Genomic DNA, 17,908 nt, shown 5'->3' with positions numbered 1-17,908 from the left:
TCCTCTATATATTATATATATATATATATATATATATATATATATATATATATATATATATATATATATATATATATATATATATATATATATATATACTTATAGTCTAACATGTTTTATATAGTGTGGGGAAAGATTAGAACCCCTTGCAGTTCTTTCTTTAAGTGTCCCTATTGGGAAGATTCACTCTAAGGGCTAGTATACATAGGTGTTTGAAATGTGAATCTTCGAAGGGATGAAGCCTCTAATGCCTTATACACAAGGTGTGGGTTTCCTGGCAGGAAAACTGCTATGAGAGCTTTTGGCCGGGAATCCCGGCCATGTGTATGCTCCATCGCAGTTTTCCCGACAGGAAAAACACTGGGAATTCCGGCGGGAAAAAAGAGAACATGTTCTCTTTTTTCCCGCCAGGATTGCCGGTGGTTTTTAAGCCGGCAGTTTCCCTATGGGCAAAACCTGCGGTGGAGCATACACACGCCCGGTTTTCCCGACCAAAGCTCTCATGGCAGTTTTCCTGTTGGAAAACCCGGCTGTGTATAAGGGGAAAAAGCTACTGAGCAGGTTCCCGGTTTTCCCGGTGGACTTTTTACCACCGGGAAAACCGATCATGTGTACAAGGCATAACTCTGTGTCCAGTTCTTATCAGAGACCAGCAGGGTGTGCATGCAGGTGTACACAGCCTTTATAATCAAGGGCTTGGCATTGGTTCAGGGCTGCACCCGTGAAACAGGCGGTCCTCTGCACTAGGTATTTTAAACAGCAATATCACAGTCTTGTTCTTAGTCGCTGATCGCCGCCATTACTAGTAAAAAATAAATAAAGAAGAAATAAATAAAAATATCCCATACTTTATAGACACTATAACCTTTGTGCAAACCAATCAATATGCACTTATTGGGATGTTTCTTACCAAAAATATGTAGCAGAATACATATTGACCTAAATTTATGAAGACACTTGATTTTTTTAAAACAATTATTGGATATGTTTTAACAGCAGAAAGTAAAAAATATTGTTTTATTTTAAAAATTGTCAGCTTATAGCGCAGAAAATAGAAACCCCAGAGGCGATTAAATGCCACGAAAGAAAGCTCTATTTGTGTGAAAAAAAAAAAAAAATATTTGGGTACAGTGTGGCATGACCACGCAATTGTCAGTTAAAATAACGCAGTGCCATATCGCAAAAAAATGGCCTGGTCTTGAAAGGGGGTACATTTTCCAGATGTTAAGTGATTCATGACAAGATGGTCTTTGTAGCAATTATATTCTGTAGTTCATATCAATTGTTTAGCAAAAGTGGAGTTTTCATTTAAATGTTTAGATCCTTTAGTGGTACACTATTGCCTTTGGGTGTTTTTAATGGGTGTTGTTGTTTTGTGATGCTCTTGTATCTTCCCCAACAAATACAGCGCACATCATTTATTTACAGAGTGCTAGACTGCTGTCTTGTTCAGCAACATTAGCTGTTAACAAAACCTCTTTTACCATCCCTTCACATAATATTTATTGTGAATTTCTCCACTCCTCTGGAAAATAGCCCGAAATCCACTGCTCCCTTGAGTACTCCTATTATTGGCACTGAAATATTTTCCTGCAACGGAATTTATTGTGAACTTTACCTGCAGTATTTTCTTTTGACTTATGAAGTGCAACAAATTCTTTAAAGAAGGGTTTAAACTGCCCATTGTTGCGTTTCCTTCTTCCTCTGAATAAACACTATTTCCCATTTATTCCAAAATGTATTGAAACATAGCATGGCGCTTTCATTTCAAAGCTGTGTTACTTGGAATGTTTTTTTTTATTTTTTTCCTCCTTTTTGCTTATTCATAGCCATCAGATTTTGTGTCAGTCATCTGATGTAGAAGGGAAGAGAGACAGGTAAAATGAAGCATTGCAGAATCTAAAGTTCTATATCTGATAATATTTGAAATTCAGAAAGATGATAACATTGAGAAAAATATACAAGAGAAGCAAAAAGTCTAAAATAAAAATAGACCATAAGCTCACAGGTATTTTAAACAAAATAATAGTAAAAACTTCTTGCGGCCATTGAGTATTTTGTTGCTGTTTTTATATAAATATTGAACACTTTATTTAAAGCTTGGGGTTTAAAGGATATTTCCACAGTCCTGACCTAAAATATATTCATATCTTGATCTTTCCTGAGGGTTCTACATATGCATCCTCTTTAGTCACACCTTCTTTTGTCGCATACACACGATCATTTTTCGGCTTGTAAAAAAAAAAGTTTTTCAGCCTCTAGAAAAAACAATGTTTTTTTCCAACTTCATCATTAAAACAACGTTGCCCACACACGGTCGTGAAAAAAAAATGCTCTAGCAAAGCGCGGTGACGTACAACACGTACGACGGCACTATAAAGGGGAAGTTCCATGCGGATGACGCCACCCTTGGGGCTGCTTTTGCTGATTTTGTGTTTGTAAAAGACGATTCACGCTTTTCTGTCTGTTACAGCGTGATGAATGTGCTTACTCCATTACGAACGGTAGTTTTACCAGAACAATCGCTCCCGCCTCATAACTTGCTTCTGAGCATGCATGTTTTTTTCACGTCGTTAAAGCCCACACTCGATCATTTTTTACAACCCGAAAAATGACATGGTTTAAAACGTCGTTAAAAAATGGAGCATGTTCGAAAAAAAATGTCGTTTTTCAGAACGCGAAAATTGCTCTGAAGCCCACACACTATCATTTTAACCACTTAACCCCCGGACCATATTGCTGGTCAAAGACCAGAGCACTTTTTGCGATTCGGCACTGCGTCGCTTTAACTGACAATTGCGCGGTTGTGCGACGTGGCTCCCAAACAAAATTTACGTCCTTTTTTCCCCACAAATAGAGCTTTCTTTTGGTGGTATTTGATCACCTCTTGCGGTTTTTATTTTTTTCGCTATATACAAAAATAGAGCGACAATTTTGAAAAAAATTCATATTTTTTACCTTTTTCTATTATAAATATCCCCCAAAAATATATAAAAAAACATTTTTTTTCCTCAGTTTAGGCCGTATTCTTCTACATATTTCTACATATTTTTCGTACTCACGCGCACGGGAGTCGGGGGAAAGTGGGGGGTGGCATGCGCGAGAGCCGACGTAAAGCTATGTGCTCTTGCACAGGGGAGCCGACCTGCCGCTGTAAAACGATGGCAGCTGGTCGGCAACCAGTTAAATGACATTTTTAAATATACAATGTTTTTTACAACCCGAAAAATTATCGTGTGTACGCGGCATTGGAGTATCTATGTAAAATAAATGCCTGCTGGCCGTAGAGCCCATAGATACAGATACATCCAGTTTGCTGGTCTTTCTTAAAGGATAAGTTCACCTTTAAAAAATAAAATAAAATGCTCATCTTTTTGCAGGTAAAAAAAATGTACAGTGGAATCTCGGTTTAAGAGTAACTTGGTTTGAGAGCGTTTTTATTTGCGAGCAACTTTTTTTTTTTAATTCTGACTCAGTTTGCAACTGTTGACTCGCAAGACGAGCAGAATTCAAGCTAAATAGGCCTGCAGTACCTAATTTGGCATAAGGTACGGGGCGCAGAAGCTGAGCTGAGCCGAAAATAGGCCTGCAGTACCTCATTTGGCTTGAGGTACGGGGGCGCAGGAACTGAGGATAGAGAGATAGAGAGAGGGGGGGAGGATAAAGAGAGGGAGGGGGAGAGGATAGAGAGAGGGAGGATAGAGAGAGGGAGGGGGAGAGGATGGAGAGAGGGAGTGGGAGAGGAAAGAGAGAGGGAGGGGGAGAGGAAAGAGAGAGGGAGGGGAGAGGAAAGAGAGAGGGAGGGGGAGAGCAAAGAGGGAGGGGGAGAGGATAAGGAGAGAAGGAGGGGAAGAGGATAGAGAGAGGGAGGGGGAGGAGAGAGAGAGGGGAGAGGATAGAGAGAGGGAGGGGAAGAGGAAAGAGAGAGGAAAGAGAGAGGGAGGGAGGGAGGAAAGATTGAGGGGGGAGGATGGAGGGGGGGAGGATAGAGAGAGGGAGGATAGAGAGAGGGAGGGGGAGAGGATAGAGAGAGGGGGGGAACACAATAGAGGGAGGGAGAGGGAGAGGAAAGAGGGAGGGGGAGAGGATAGAGAGAGGAAGGGGGAGAGGATAGAGAGAGGGCAGGGGAGAGGATAGAGAGAGGGAGGGGGAGAGGATAGAGAGAGGGAGGGGGAGAGGATAGAGAGAGGTAGGGGGAGAGGAAAGAGGGAGGGGAGAGGAAAGAGGGAGGTGGGAGAGGAAAGAGGGAGGGAGAGAGGATAGAGAGAGGCAGGGGGAGAGTAAACTGTGGACAGAGGGAGGGGGCAGAAAGGACAGAGGGCAGAGAGAGGACAGAGGGGGGAGAGAGGACAGAGGGGGAAGGGAGGAGAGGGAACATGGGAGGGGGGATGATGGAGAGAGAAGAGGGGGAAGGGAGGAAAGGAGAGAAAGCAAAGGGTGATGGAAATAATGGGGGGGGATAGAAGGGTTAGAGGGCAGAGGGAGGGGGAATAGAGGGGAGGGTAGAAGGTAGAAGCAGAAGATGGGAAGGGTGTGATGTAATTATTAGAATATGTGGGCAGTGCCGTCCATGACCTGACAGGATGGGGGGGGGTGCTGGCAGGGGTGGATTGTTTGCCATACACCCCCAAACAAAATACCAGCCACCACTGATTGCAGATATATATAGGGGTGTTCTGAGATACTCCTCCTGCCATCCAGACACATGTGATCTCACCTACACTGCAAGTGAGACTGATAGACCATGCTTTCACCTCCAGTCTAATACTAAGTGCTTCTCCTCCATAGACATTGCTGGGAATTGTAGTCCTCCTCTATCACACACAGCCTCTACTCACGTGTGTGTACTTTTTCTAGTGCTCCCGAGTCCTGCTACCTCCGCCCGGCGCCCGCAGGTCCTGTTCCGTTTTTATCAACAGCACTTGATGTGATGTGTTGGACAGTCTGGGCAGAGAAGAAGACTCCGCCTGACACAAGACTTTGACAGAAACGAGGCTGCGGGGGAACAACTACAGGGACCATACCCTGTATCTAAAACTGTGTCCGTCCAGCGGGAAGGGAGGGCGTCCACGGGTGGCAGAGCTTCCAGCTGCTGGTCGGATACAGATACAGGGCATGGTTCCAGTAATTGTTCCCCGCTGCAGCGATCCCCCTCACCTGTTCAGTGCAGGCAGTGCAGTCAGTAGTGTCCCGATTCCCGTTACTGGCTGGGAAATCGGACCCAGGGACAGCGCAGGTCCACCAGCTGCCCACGCTACACCAGTGCTCCAGTTCTTTGAGTAGGAAAAATTAATTTGAAAATGAAAGCTGTGATGTTCCCTGCTCTGATCATCCAGCCGGCGGCTCTCCTCTCTTCCCCTCTAATCGGCGATGCTCGCCCTCCCGCCCCCCCCCCTCGGGTCCCAGGAAGCCCTTCTTACCAGCCCTCAAAATCCACTTGCAAAATGCGAGTGGGCGAGTGGATTTTTTGAGGGCTGGCGTAGGGGTTCCCCCAAAATCCATACCAGACCCTTATCTGAGCATGCAACTTGGCAGGCTGCAGAAAAAGAGGGGGGACGAGAGAGCACCCCCCTCCTGAACCATACCTGGCCACATGCCCTCAACATAGGGAGGGTGCTTTGGGGTCTAGCCCCCAAAGTATTTTGTCCCCATGTTGATGGGGACAAGGGCCTCATCCCCACAACCCTTGCCCGGTGGTTGTGGGGGTCCTCGAGCGGGGGGGGCTTATCGGAATCTGGAAGCCCCCTTTAACAAGGGGACCCTCAGATCCCGGGCCCCCTATGTGAATTAGTAATGGTACATTGTACACCTACCATTTAAAAGAAAGTGTCAAAAACGGTAAAAATGTCCAGCGATGTAAAGCGAAAAAAAAAGCCACAACAGTTCCTGCCTCCATGGGATGCCCCAAAGCACCCTCCCCATGTTGGGGGCATGTGGCCTGGTACGGTTCAGGAGGGTGGCGCTCTCTCATCCCCCCTATTTTCCTGTGGCCTGCCAGGTTGCGTGCTCAGATAAGGGTCTAGTATGGATTTTTGGGGGATTCCTACACCATTTTAAATTTTGGTGCAGGGTTCCCCTTAATATCCATACCAGACCCAAAGAGCCTGGTAATGGACTGGGGGGGGGCAAACCCAATGCCAGGTTTTTTTCAATGAATTCAGCATTCAGCGATCAGTTTTAAATGACTTTTTTTCCTTTAGAAATGTCCTTTTGCTGCGGTAATGTTCTAAACATGGGAAAAATGTTACACTTTACAGGCATAATATAGACACCCCCCAGGCACGAAAATTAAAGGAATATTTCATTTTTATTGTTTCACTTTAAGCATTATTTAGCATTACTTTAAGCATCACTGCTCCCAAAAAAACAGCTGTTTAAAAAAAAATTGCATTGTTACATTTCCCCTGGGGCAGGACCCGGGTCTCCAAACACTTTTTATGGCAATAACTTGCATATAAGCCTTTAAAATTAGCATTTTTGATTTGTGTCCCATTAACAGTGTTCGTGTGTTTGAACAAAGTTTAGTTTTGGACAGTTCTGGTGCGAACCGAATCGGGGGGTGTTCGGCTCATCCCTAATTGTATATAGCTATCATATCTCCTCTCAAGCGTCTCTTTAGAGAGAATACAATTAGTGCTTGTAGTCATTCCTCATAACTGAGGTCCTCCAGCCCCCTCATTAACTTTGTTGCCCTTCTCTGGACTCTCTCCAATTCCCACGCCTCCCTTCTGAGGATTGGTGACCAGAACTGGATGGATTACTTCAGATGTAGCCGGACCAGAGTTTTATAAAGTGTCAGGCCCCATACTCACGAGCAAACATGTCTGCTGAAACTGGCCCGCAGGCCAGTTTCAGCAGACATGTTTGGTCGTGTGTGGGCGCGAGCGGGCCGAATTCCAGCAAACATTTGCCCGCCGGGCCTTTTCCCAGCAGACAAATATTCCTGGACTTGTTTTAAAACAGTCCGCTGGAATTCAGCCCGCTCGGACATGTACGGTCGTCAGTACAGACCTACCGTACATGTCCAGGCGCCCGCCGTCCCTCGCATGCGTCGAATGACTTCGACGCATGCGTGGAAGCATTTTAAAGGCGGGCCGCCCACGTCGCCGCGTCATTGTCGCGGCGACACCGCGTCATCGACGCGGCGACACCGCGGACACGCCCCGCGTATTGTTTACGCGCGGACTTCTGTACGATGGTGTGTACAACCATCGTACAGAAGCCCTCTGGCAGACATGTATGGTGGAAACGGTCCGACGGACCGCTTTCACCATACATGTTTGTCCGTGTGTACCCGGCCTCAGGATTATCGTTTTATCTCAATTGCAGGATATAAAATCGCTCCATTAATGGTCGGCTTTATTTGAGCACAATATTGTACACTAAAAGCATCTGGAGCTGGAAAAAAATTGTCAATGTCTGCAGTCTGAGTTGAACAGCTTAATGAGTTTATTGTGTGTTTAAAGCATAGATTTTTAACTGCATCACAGCAGTGCATCCAGTTAATCCGGTGATTAAATATTAACAAGTCATTAACCAGCGGAAATAAGAACTTTGTTTTTCCTTTTCTTTTTACCAAGTTCTATGCTAGCAAATGAAAAAGAGGTGTCTGATTACCGACCCATTAAATAACATTAAAAGTAAAACATCATTTGTTTTATCTAATATGTGTTTCATCTCTTATACAGACTCCCAGACCTTTGAATATCATTAAGCAAAACAATGGTGAGCAGATTATCAGAAGACGGACAAGGAAACGCCTTAACCCAGAAGCACTGCAGACGGAACAGTTAAATAAACATCAAAGAGGAAACAGCGAAGAACAAACTAATGGAAGTCCTTTAGAGAGGAGGTCGGAGGATCATTCAATGGAAGGTCACCAGAGAGAAGCTCAGCAACTTAGTATGAATAAATATGAGTCCCCATCTTCATTGACTAAAAGCCATTCTGCCCAGCAGACAATATTAGTCAGCCAATCCATGGATATCCACAAAAGGATGCAACCTTTGCACATACAGATTAAAAGCCCTCAGGAAAGCAGTGGAGATCCAGGGAATTGCTCATCTGTCTCTGACAGCAAAGGCAGCTCAGAAAGAGGTAGCCCCATTGAAAAGTACATGAGACCTGTTAAGCATCCAAATTACTCCCCACCAGGAAGTCCCATAGAAAAATATCAGTATCCACTCTTTGGACTTCCCTTTGTTCACAATGACTTCCAGAATGAAGCTGACTGGCTGCGATTTTGGAGTAAGTATAAGCTGTCTGTTCCTGGGAATCCTCACTACTTGAGTCATGTGCCTGGCCTAACAAACCCTTGCCCAAATTACGTGCCTTATCCCACCTTTAACCTGCCTGCTCAATATTCCACTGTTGGATCTGACAATGACATTCCTCTAGACTTGGCAATGAAGCATTCCAGACCTGGATCTGCATCCAGCGGGGCCTCAAAAGAAAAAACTAAGTCACCTTCTTTAAGTGTAAAGGATGATGGCCCCTTGAATGTAGTGAAAACTGAAAAAGTGGATCGAAGTACCCAAGATGAACTTTCAACGAAATGTGTGCACTGTGGCATTGTGTTTCTGGATGAAGTCATGTACGCTCTACATATGAGTTGCCATGGGGAAAGTGGACCTTTTCAATGTAGTATATGCCAACATCTTTGCACGGACAAGTATGATTTCACTACTCATATCCAGAGAGGTCTACATAGGAACGTTGCACAAGCGGAAAAGAATGGAAAAACTAAAGAATAATAATAAAAAAAAATGTTAGCACTTAGCACAATTAACTAGATACGGATTCTCTGAATAGAAATTCAGTAGCTTGTAATTTCTAAATACAGTTTGAAACTGTGGACGTTTCATTTATGTTCCTTTTTGTAACCGTAATTAACATAAGAACAAATAACATCATGGCCAGTTCAACGTGTATATGATACATTGTTACTTACAGTTCTTCAGTTTACAGAATTCACCCATTTAAAGGAAGACTGTACATGCCACTGATATACAGGTATAGGTGTGCAAAATACAAAGTGAAAAGCCTAAATCGTCCATAACCCAAAAGAAGTCATTGAAGCCAAAATCTGTGCCACCACATATGGACGTTTTCTAAATGGATTAAACCATTGTGTAAATAGTTTTGAAAAAATGTATCTACCATTAAAGCCTAACAGTACTTTCAGTTTAAATCAGCTAAATACACTCTGGGTGCAGCAAAACAAAAGATGTGCAAAATCTTTACAGTTTTGCTTTCCTGGTATTGGAGAGCTCTACCTTTGAATCAGTAGAGGACATGTTAGACCTCTGTAAAGATATCACTGCTTCTGCATGGAGAACAAGAGGACAGGCTTTTCTACTCAAGGCTAAAGCCTCGTACACACGATCAGTCCATCCGATGAGAATGGTCCAAAGGACCGTTCTTATCGGTTAACCGATGAAGCTGACTGATGGTCCGTCGTGCCTACACACCATCGATTAATTAACCAATCGTGTCAGAACGCGGTGACGTAAAACACAACGACGTGCTGAAAATAACGAAGTTCAATGCTTCCAAGCATGCATCGACTTGATTCTGGGCATGCACGGATTTTTAACCGATGCTTTTGCATACTAACGATCTGTTTTGACCTATCGGTTAGGCGTCCATCGGTTCAATTTTAAAGCAAGTTCTAATTTTTTGGACCGAAGGTTAAATAACCTATGGAGCCTACACACGATCGGTTTGGACTGATGAAAACGGTCCTTCAGACCGTTCTCCTCTGGCGATCCTATCGTGTGTACGAGGCCTAAGTCTGCTTTCAAACGAAAACACAATTGCCAAATTTTGTGCACCTTTTATTTTGAAGGACCTGAAATATATTTAGGTGATCTAAACAGATAGCTAGTTAGACACTGTGTGCAATTATTACCCAGTGGAAATATAAAAGACAAGTATTTTACTAACTTCTATGCAAATCATTTCTTTTAATCAGCCATTTGTATGCTGAATAAAAGGCCATATTTTGTGTGTATATTATTTTGCTACAGTATGTTGGCCATTTTAAGCACCTAGTCTCTGATTAGAAACGTGACATCCCCAGGTCCAAAAAGTCACTGCGGCTAAATTCTGTGCCACTATATAGTAGCTTAACTTACATTTTTCAGTTTGACACGTAATTGGTGTAGTCACAGTTTATTCCAGATGGTGAGGCTCATATGTCATATGTTGACACTCTGAGTGTTTTGAGACCTGACAACATCACATAGTAGCTGAATAATTACTATTTATAGTGAAACTCACCATGTATAGTTTAAATTTATAGTGAAGTTCACCCTTTTACAGTGAACCAGAATGTTCCCATGTATAGTGAAGTGTTATGCAGACCATACATATTTTGTTTGTTATGTTTTGTGATCCGATTCAAGCAACCAAGCCTCCATTTTTACTCCATGTTGCTACAGAAAAGAATTTTCATGATCGGGAATCTTCTTTTCTTTTCAGGAATTTTCTTTTCTTGTGCTCGTGCGCATTTCTTTTTTAATTATATTTCTCACACAATTCTACCATTATTGTTTGGAAAATCATTTGTTTTTCAAAACATTTCCAACATGTCTGATCACTCAAATTCGATGGCTACATAAAAATTTGCCATTGTTGTGGCCCACTAATGGTGTGAAATTTGAACGAAAAGTCTTAGCTAAGATTTTCGAAAATTATTTTTCTAATTTGACCCATGTCTGGCTGGCCTTAGTCTGTAATCCTGTAAATATTGGTTTACTAAAAGGTGGTTATTTATTGAGACCGGTTTTAATAAACTGACGAAATGGCACCTTTATGGAATCGAAAAAACATGCCTGCTTATTGGTAAGTACACATACATGGGAATGAGCTCTCATCTTTACACATTATTGTAAATTAAAATAATTCATTAAAATGATTGTGTCTTGGGGAAATAATTCCTCCATCCTTCATCTGCATTTCAAATTAATGATATAGGTAGACATGTATCATAATTACTTCCATAATGATTTAATCCATTTTAAGACTTCTCTTAATAATGTTGATAATGATAGTGTGGCTGTACTGAAATCAATGCAACATGACTTAAAGTGGCACTAAACTCACATTTTTAAAATAATAATAATAAAAAAAACATAAATAATTCAATATGTTTAAATGCAAGTAGAATGTAGCTTATATGGCTCTTCTTTTGTTTCAAAGCTTTTTTCTGCTATTCTCAAACTTCCTGTCCTAGGGTGGCTACGTTCATTCTCCATGCCTAATTTGTGTATGTGAAGGTAGCCACCCTGCCCACATACAAGATGAACTACACATCTACATGCAGATGCATTCAGTGTTATGTGAATTGTAGTTTGCATAGAGCAGAGCATGTGACCAGAAATAATAGACATTGCTCGCTCTACACTAGTATCAGTGAGGTGTGGGGAATAGGGAGTAGACACAGACAAAAAGAAGCTGGAAAACAATGCTAAGAGACTTAAAAAAAAAAAAAAAAAAGTACTGTGGTAAACATGATAAAACAAAATGTGAGTTTTGTTTCACTTTACCCTTATCTAAATTCATGATGTGACTAGGTGCAGTCAGTGTGGCAGTAAATACTCTACAAAGACTCTTTGGTCACTTATTCCTAAAATTAGGCTGAACAAATGCTTAAGTTGGGTATACACCAGTAGAATTTTTTATGAAAATCCGTACAAAAATTCTTAGGAGAATTTGTACAAAAATGATCAGTACATTTTAATGTCTTTTAAATGAATGTAGTTGAAGATTTTGTTTACTTTTAACATTCTATTTTGAAATTAATGGACTTTACTGAACAAAAATCACATACATTGTTAAAAATGTGTAAACTTAAGAAGAAAATTTCATGCTGCCCATTTGAAATTTCTCACCACTGTGGTCGAAAAACAAACATTGATTTGACCCCACTATAGAAAAGAAAAATGAATGAATGTTCTTACAACATTCTTACAATGAAAAATATCCTACAAAATTCTGCAAGTGTATATCCAGCTTAAAGAACTAAACCCATCCATTTAAGGCCCCTTTTACATGGGCTTTCCGATCAGGTCCGGCTGTCAGTTTCTCAGGTGGACCCGATCAAACCCTCAAGTCTCCCCTATGGAGCAGCAGATTTCATCTGTCATCCCCTGCTCAGTAGAGATGAGCGGAGCAATCCCCCGCTGTTCAAGCGGAATCGGCAAGATGGAGGCATTCGTGTGAAAGGAGCCTAAAAGTTTTAAAAACAGTTACATTCCGGTACGTGAGGTGGATGTAATTGTCCCATTTGCTTGTGCTCTCAACCAAACTGTCAAATCATAATATGTCTGGTGTCATAACTGATCACATGTACAGCATCATGGCAGTTAAAGATCAAAAAGAGGCCAAGATGGCAGCTTCCTTGGCTGAAAACAATAGGAGGATTCCACTTTAAGAGTAAAAATACAGCCCCAACTTTTTCTTCTTGTTTTGGACAGTGCAGGGAGAGATCTGTCATTTTTTTTCCCTTGCTGTTTGGGTCACCAACAAGGACAAATGTAACATCCAGATCCTGACAGTAGTTCTACCACGTCTCCTCTATAAGAGTGTTTTTATTGCATTATCTTTGTTGAAGAGATATTGGCACAGGAAGGGAGGGGGCCCCTACTTGCAGCAAATAGGGAATTTCAGAGATTAATTATGAATTCAGACTTCCCATTGAGGAATGATGTGGCAGATGTGGAAGGCAAAGTGGCCATTTTATAAATACAGAATTGCATAATGGCTTTGTATTTTTGTTAGCAATGGCAGGACATTTACAGCCACATCTGCACATTTTATTTTTGTTCAAAATTGATCGTTAAAATTGCATGGTTATTGTAACCTTTGTGCATCAATAAGCATGTTGTGCTTATTGTTCATGGCAGTTCCCTGTAGGAAACTTTGTAAATCCCTCATGTGATCACAGTCAGGCACAAATCGATTAAAAAGTAATACATGAATATTTAATGCAAAGGATTATCAGGCATTCTCCATTGGACATGCCTTCATGTCACCATACATTGGAGGAATGTCCTTTTTAAAGTTTGGGTTGAATGTTCTAACACTATGGTATCTTTTAACTCAGTAGCCAGAGACTGCATGATTGCATCATTTACAAAATAGGCTTCTAATTCTAGAAACAGCTGAAATGCCAAACTGTATATTCGTGTTGCATATGAAGGGAACACTCCTTAGCATAATTGCTCAGGGAATAGCACTAAGTACTTGCATAAATGAAGGTGCTGATTTGCCATCCAGTAAACTTTTTTTTTTGTGGGTACTGTACTAGTTAGCAGATAGAGCACTTCAGTTATTCAAATGATATGCATTGATGTTACAAGCTACTGAATACCTTGTCAGATTGTCCTTGGTTTCTTTTTCATTAACAAAGTTTGGGAGAACAAAGTCTTATTTTTCTAGTAATTATTAATGTATTACATTTCAAATAATGGTGCCTGACATATAAAATAATTATTTTTTACTTTGTACATATGCAACAAAGATATTCCATCATGCATTGGAGTCGCTTTTGGCTCAGCCTCGCTGTTTACATTTGCAAATGTAGCAAATACGAAAATGAAGCAACTATTTCTATTGGCGTAGGAGACGTTACTTTGTGCATTAGAGTTATAATCTGTTACATGAAAAAAAAAATATTGTCATTAAAATGGGATGAAACAGAAGGAAAATTTTGATTTTTTTATGCCTGCTTAAGAGAAGAGGATAGCACTATTCATTCCAAGTTCGTTTTTTTTATTTTGTATTCATGAAAGATGGTAGCTCAGATTCTTATACTTCAGAAAGATCCACATATATATTCTTCATTGCTTTTGTATATGTTTCATTGGAAACATTTCAGAGACCCTTTTAATTGCTGTGTGAACAACAGCAATTTTTTGGCATCTTCTAGTAGCATTGCACTTCAAAAAAAAAAATCAGCAGTTGCATTCTCTTAAGTCAGGGTGGGTTTTGGGGTGGGGGGAGTGGTGATATTGGGCCGTTTTGTTTTTAATCTGTAGGGTTTCATTATTTCAAGGTTAGAATTCATAACACAATTCACCTTGGGTTGAAACTTTACAATGAATGAAGGCGAAATGTCTCTTATATTTGTTATTTTTTAATGCTTTTTATGTTAACATGTATTAAAAATCAGGGCAAGATGCTTTTGTTTTTGCATGTAAACAGGGGGCTTTTATGAGAACATTATCACGATGTACATGACATATTGAGATGTGATAAAATTTTGCTTAACCCCAAAAATATACAGTATTTAACCATTCCCATTACACAAAGAGGGGAAATTATTGAACTTGTTATTATTTTTTGTGGAATATTATAAAAATGTGCATCAAAACTTCAGGGTCAGTAAGGTGAACAAAATGTCAACTCGGCCTCTTTTATTTCTCCTTACCCTGTAGAAAAAAATCTGATCAAATGTAACCTTTAAGGTTCATAAAATTAGATATTCAATTCAAATAAAGATGTTGGTATTTTGTTCCAATACCATATTATAAGACACTAAATATGGCATGAAAAATTCTTCTTTTAATAATAGCCATCACAGGACATGTTTTTTTTGTTCAAGATGTAAAATATGATTCATACCCATGACTACAATATGGGGCACAGTTTTAATATCTACTGCGTGAGGTGAAAAATTTGAGAAAAGTGTCAAGAGTCTAAATAAATTCTAAATTGTAACTTTATTAAATTTGACTTTTGTTACATTTTTTTAAATGCAGTCTTAGACTGGTTTGACTAATTTGATTTCTTTTTTGCACCTGATAACATCACATAGATAGCCTGTACAAATTTAATAATCACTATTTTCTCCAGTGTAATTAAAAAGTAAATTATGACAAAAGCTATACAGTTTATTTTGGAGTTCGGCTTATTATTTTGCTTAACAATTGAAGATGCTTATTTTTTTCCCTGTGATATGTTTATTCACATGTGAAATGAATAGGCTATACAATTTAAGCCACTGACATAACTCAAGCAGCCTGTCAATTTACTGTGCCTAATTTTTTTTTTTTCTATACATGAAATACCAGTGTCTTCCATTATGTATGCCTATTTTGTCTTGCTTTTAAGCATTGATAATTGGCTAGATGCAAATGTTGCCTGGTAGAATGTTGGTGGAATATTGGTGATTCCCCTTAATCCCAAAAACGATTTTCTCATAATTTAACATATCTATATATTTACTTTAGTAAGGAAATAACAAAAAGCATTTACATGCTTATTTTTTATGTTTTTTGTTTTTGTTTGTTTTTTTATGTTATGCGCTACCTGCAAGCAGGTATAATTGCTTATTAGCGATAGAAAATTATTTTATATATATGTATTTTTTTTTTTGTATTTTACTGCAGTCAAGTACAAGCTAAGAATAAAATGCATTCTTACCTTCAGAAAATGCATTATTGACTATATGTTGTGTACATTAATATGCCATTTAAGAAAAAAACATGGAGTATATAAATATTTAGATTTATAAGAGAAAATGTAATGTCTGTTAAACAGTTTATTGGATGTAGCTGTTATTTAAAATAAATGACCTCACAAGCTAGATGTCCTATATACTTGTAAGTAAAACCAGACTTATGTATATGAGCCATACCAGGCAGATTACTTCACCAGTATCAAAACTAAAAACCGGGTTTATTTAACAGTTTTTTTTTTTTTTTTTTTAGTTACTCCTTTTACTTACAGGTACAGACTTATGTTTTGTTAGTTAAAAAATGTAAAGCATATTACAAAGTAACCAATGGCTTTAAGGTTGATTGTGTCAACCAGGCCACTTTGCTATGAAGACCAACAGTGACTTGGACTAGATGGTCACTGATTTAACAGTATATGCTGCAAGTTGTATGTATGTAGAACATATGTACTTATTAATTTAAATTCCATTGTAACTGGTCTTTTCAGACGATCAATTTCTAGGTTTTTGTAATTGATTTAAAAAAAAAAAGTATTCTAAAAAAAGAGACTGTGCTTTAAAAGCACCTTGGAAATGGCATAGGGAGTGTGGAACATCTCAATATGCCACTGTATTATAGAATTTCATTGTTCGTTTTTTTTTTTATTATTATTAATCAGTACGCACCAGCAAGTTTTCTTTCTATCCAACCTGTTACTTTTTGGAAAAAAAGATAAAAACATTTAGTCCTGAAAAGTTACCTGTCTCATGTTTGTCTCCTCAGAATATCTGTTTTCTTTGTTTCTTCATTCTGCATGTTTTTTTCCCCCCCACAAACATGTTCTCCGTGTATTTCTATTGCATTAAAAGAATTTAAAAAAAAAATTCAGACAGTAAAAATGTCTGTTACATCTAAACTTGAATAATAAACTTTTACCACCAGTTATAAAACACTGTGTGATTTGTTTTTCTTCATGTCTACTTTCTGTAGTAAGTGGCAACGTTGCTGAGACCATCAACAGCATCAGGTTTTTCTTGAATTAAAAAGTGGATATTTTCTATCCTATATCTTAAAATCTAAAAGTGTTTATTTTGCCTAAGCAGTACCCTGAAAATTGTATGTCTTGCCTTAAATTCCTGTGTCTAAACCCTCATAGTGAATATCTGTAGTGCCAGATCATCCAAGATTTGGTGGTGATGCCATTACTGTGTTAATTATGGTCTGTTTTTCATGGAGATATAGCACTTTCTCTACCTCTCCTGCTGCTTATTTTTTGGAGTTTTTTTATTATTATTAAGGGTTTCAAGAAAAATAAGTCACAAAAGGAAGATGCACAGATAAGGATAAAAAGATAAAAAAAAAGACTGTGCTGTCTGCTAACTAAAAACCAACAGTAAAGTGGAAAAAACAAATAAGTGGAAAAAAAGGGGTTACAAATGCATCAACCTCAACAAAACACATACCACAATGTGATCAATCCCATTATGAAAGTGACAAGTAAGAAAAATATCAAGTAAACATTATATAAAAAGTGTCCATATAATGTTCCAAAACAAAATACAAGGTGCATCTTCTGATGTAGATTAATACACAATCAAGTGCTCCAATGCTTTACATGTGCTTTAGTAAAATATAGCCTCTTACTAGATATTCATGATGTCTAAGTTATAGTACGATAAAAATGAATGGGGTAGTGGCACTACCTAAAATAAACTCAACAGTAAATAAGTGTGTGTATAAACAGAGACTAGGTACCAAACACCAAGTGCATGTGTATATAAATGGCAGCTGGCCTCCCAATTGTGAGGGTCAGCTGTAACAAGCGTGTGAACACTGATAGGTGTCAAAAACATAATACAGTATATGCAAATCTAGGTGCAATTTGGGCCAGTAATATAAAGTATAAGGACACTACTAAGGGGCAGATTCACAAACAATTGCATGGGCGCAGCGTATGTGAGATACGCTACGCCGCTGTAACTTACTGTTCCCAGCTTCGAATCCACAAAGAATTTGCGCCGTAAGTTACGGCGGCGTAGTGTATCTTTAGTGGCGTAATGGCGCGCAATTCAAATGCGGCGAGTAGGGGGTGTGTTTCATTTAAATGAAGCGCGTCCCCGCGCCGAACGAACTGCGCATGCGCCGTCCCTAAATTTCCCGCTGTGCATTGCGCTAAATGACGTCGCAAGGACATCATTGTTTTGATGTGGACGTAAATTACGTCCAGCCCGATTCACGGACGACTTACGCAAACGAAATAACATTTTCAAAATTATACGCGGGAACGACGGCCATACTTAACATTGAGTACGCCACCATATAGCAGCTTTAACTATACGCCGGAAAAAGCCGACTAGAGACGACGTAAAAGAATGCGACGGCCGCTCGTACGTTCGTGGATCGTCGGAAATAGCTAATTTGCATACTCAACGCGGATTACGACGGGAACGCCACCCAGCGGACGC

General features: G+C 39.7%; 1 protein-coding gene across 6 annotated transcripts in view; it reads left to right on the top strand.

Moving 5' to 3' along the window:
* The window catches only part of TRPS1 (transcriptional repressor GATA binding 1), a 369,634-nt gene extending 360,224 nt beyond the window's left edge, over window positions 1-9,410 (top strand). For all 6 annotated transcript variants that reach the window (XM_040354872.1, XM_040354869.1, XM_040354868.1 and 3 more), the window contains one exon: window positions 7,689-9,410. In XM_040354872.1, coding sequence (XP_040210806.1) covers window positions 7,689-8,753 — 1,065 coding nt within the window. In that variant the 3' untranslated portion in view covers window positions 8,754-9,410. The remainder of the gene's footprint in view (window positions 1-7,688) is intronic.
* Window positions 9,411-17,908: the final 8,498 nt, after the last annotated feature.

Source organism: Rana temporaria, chromosome 5, assembly GCF_905171775.1.
Source record: "Rana temporaria chromosome 5, aRanTem1.1, whole genome shotgun sequence".
NCBI lineage: Eukaryota > Metazoa > Chordata > Amphibia > Anura > Ranidae > Rana > Rana temporaria.
This window is presented reverse-complemented; position numbering and strand designations above follow the sequence as displayed.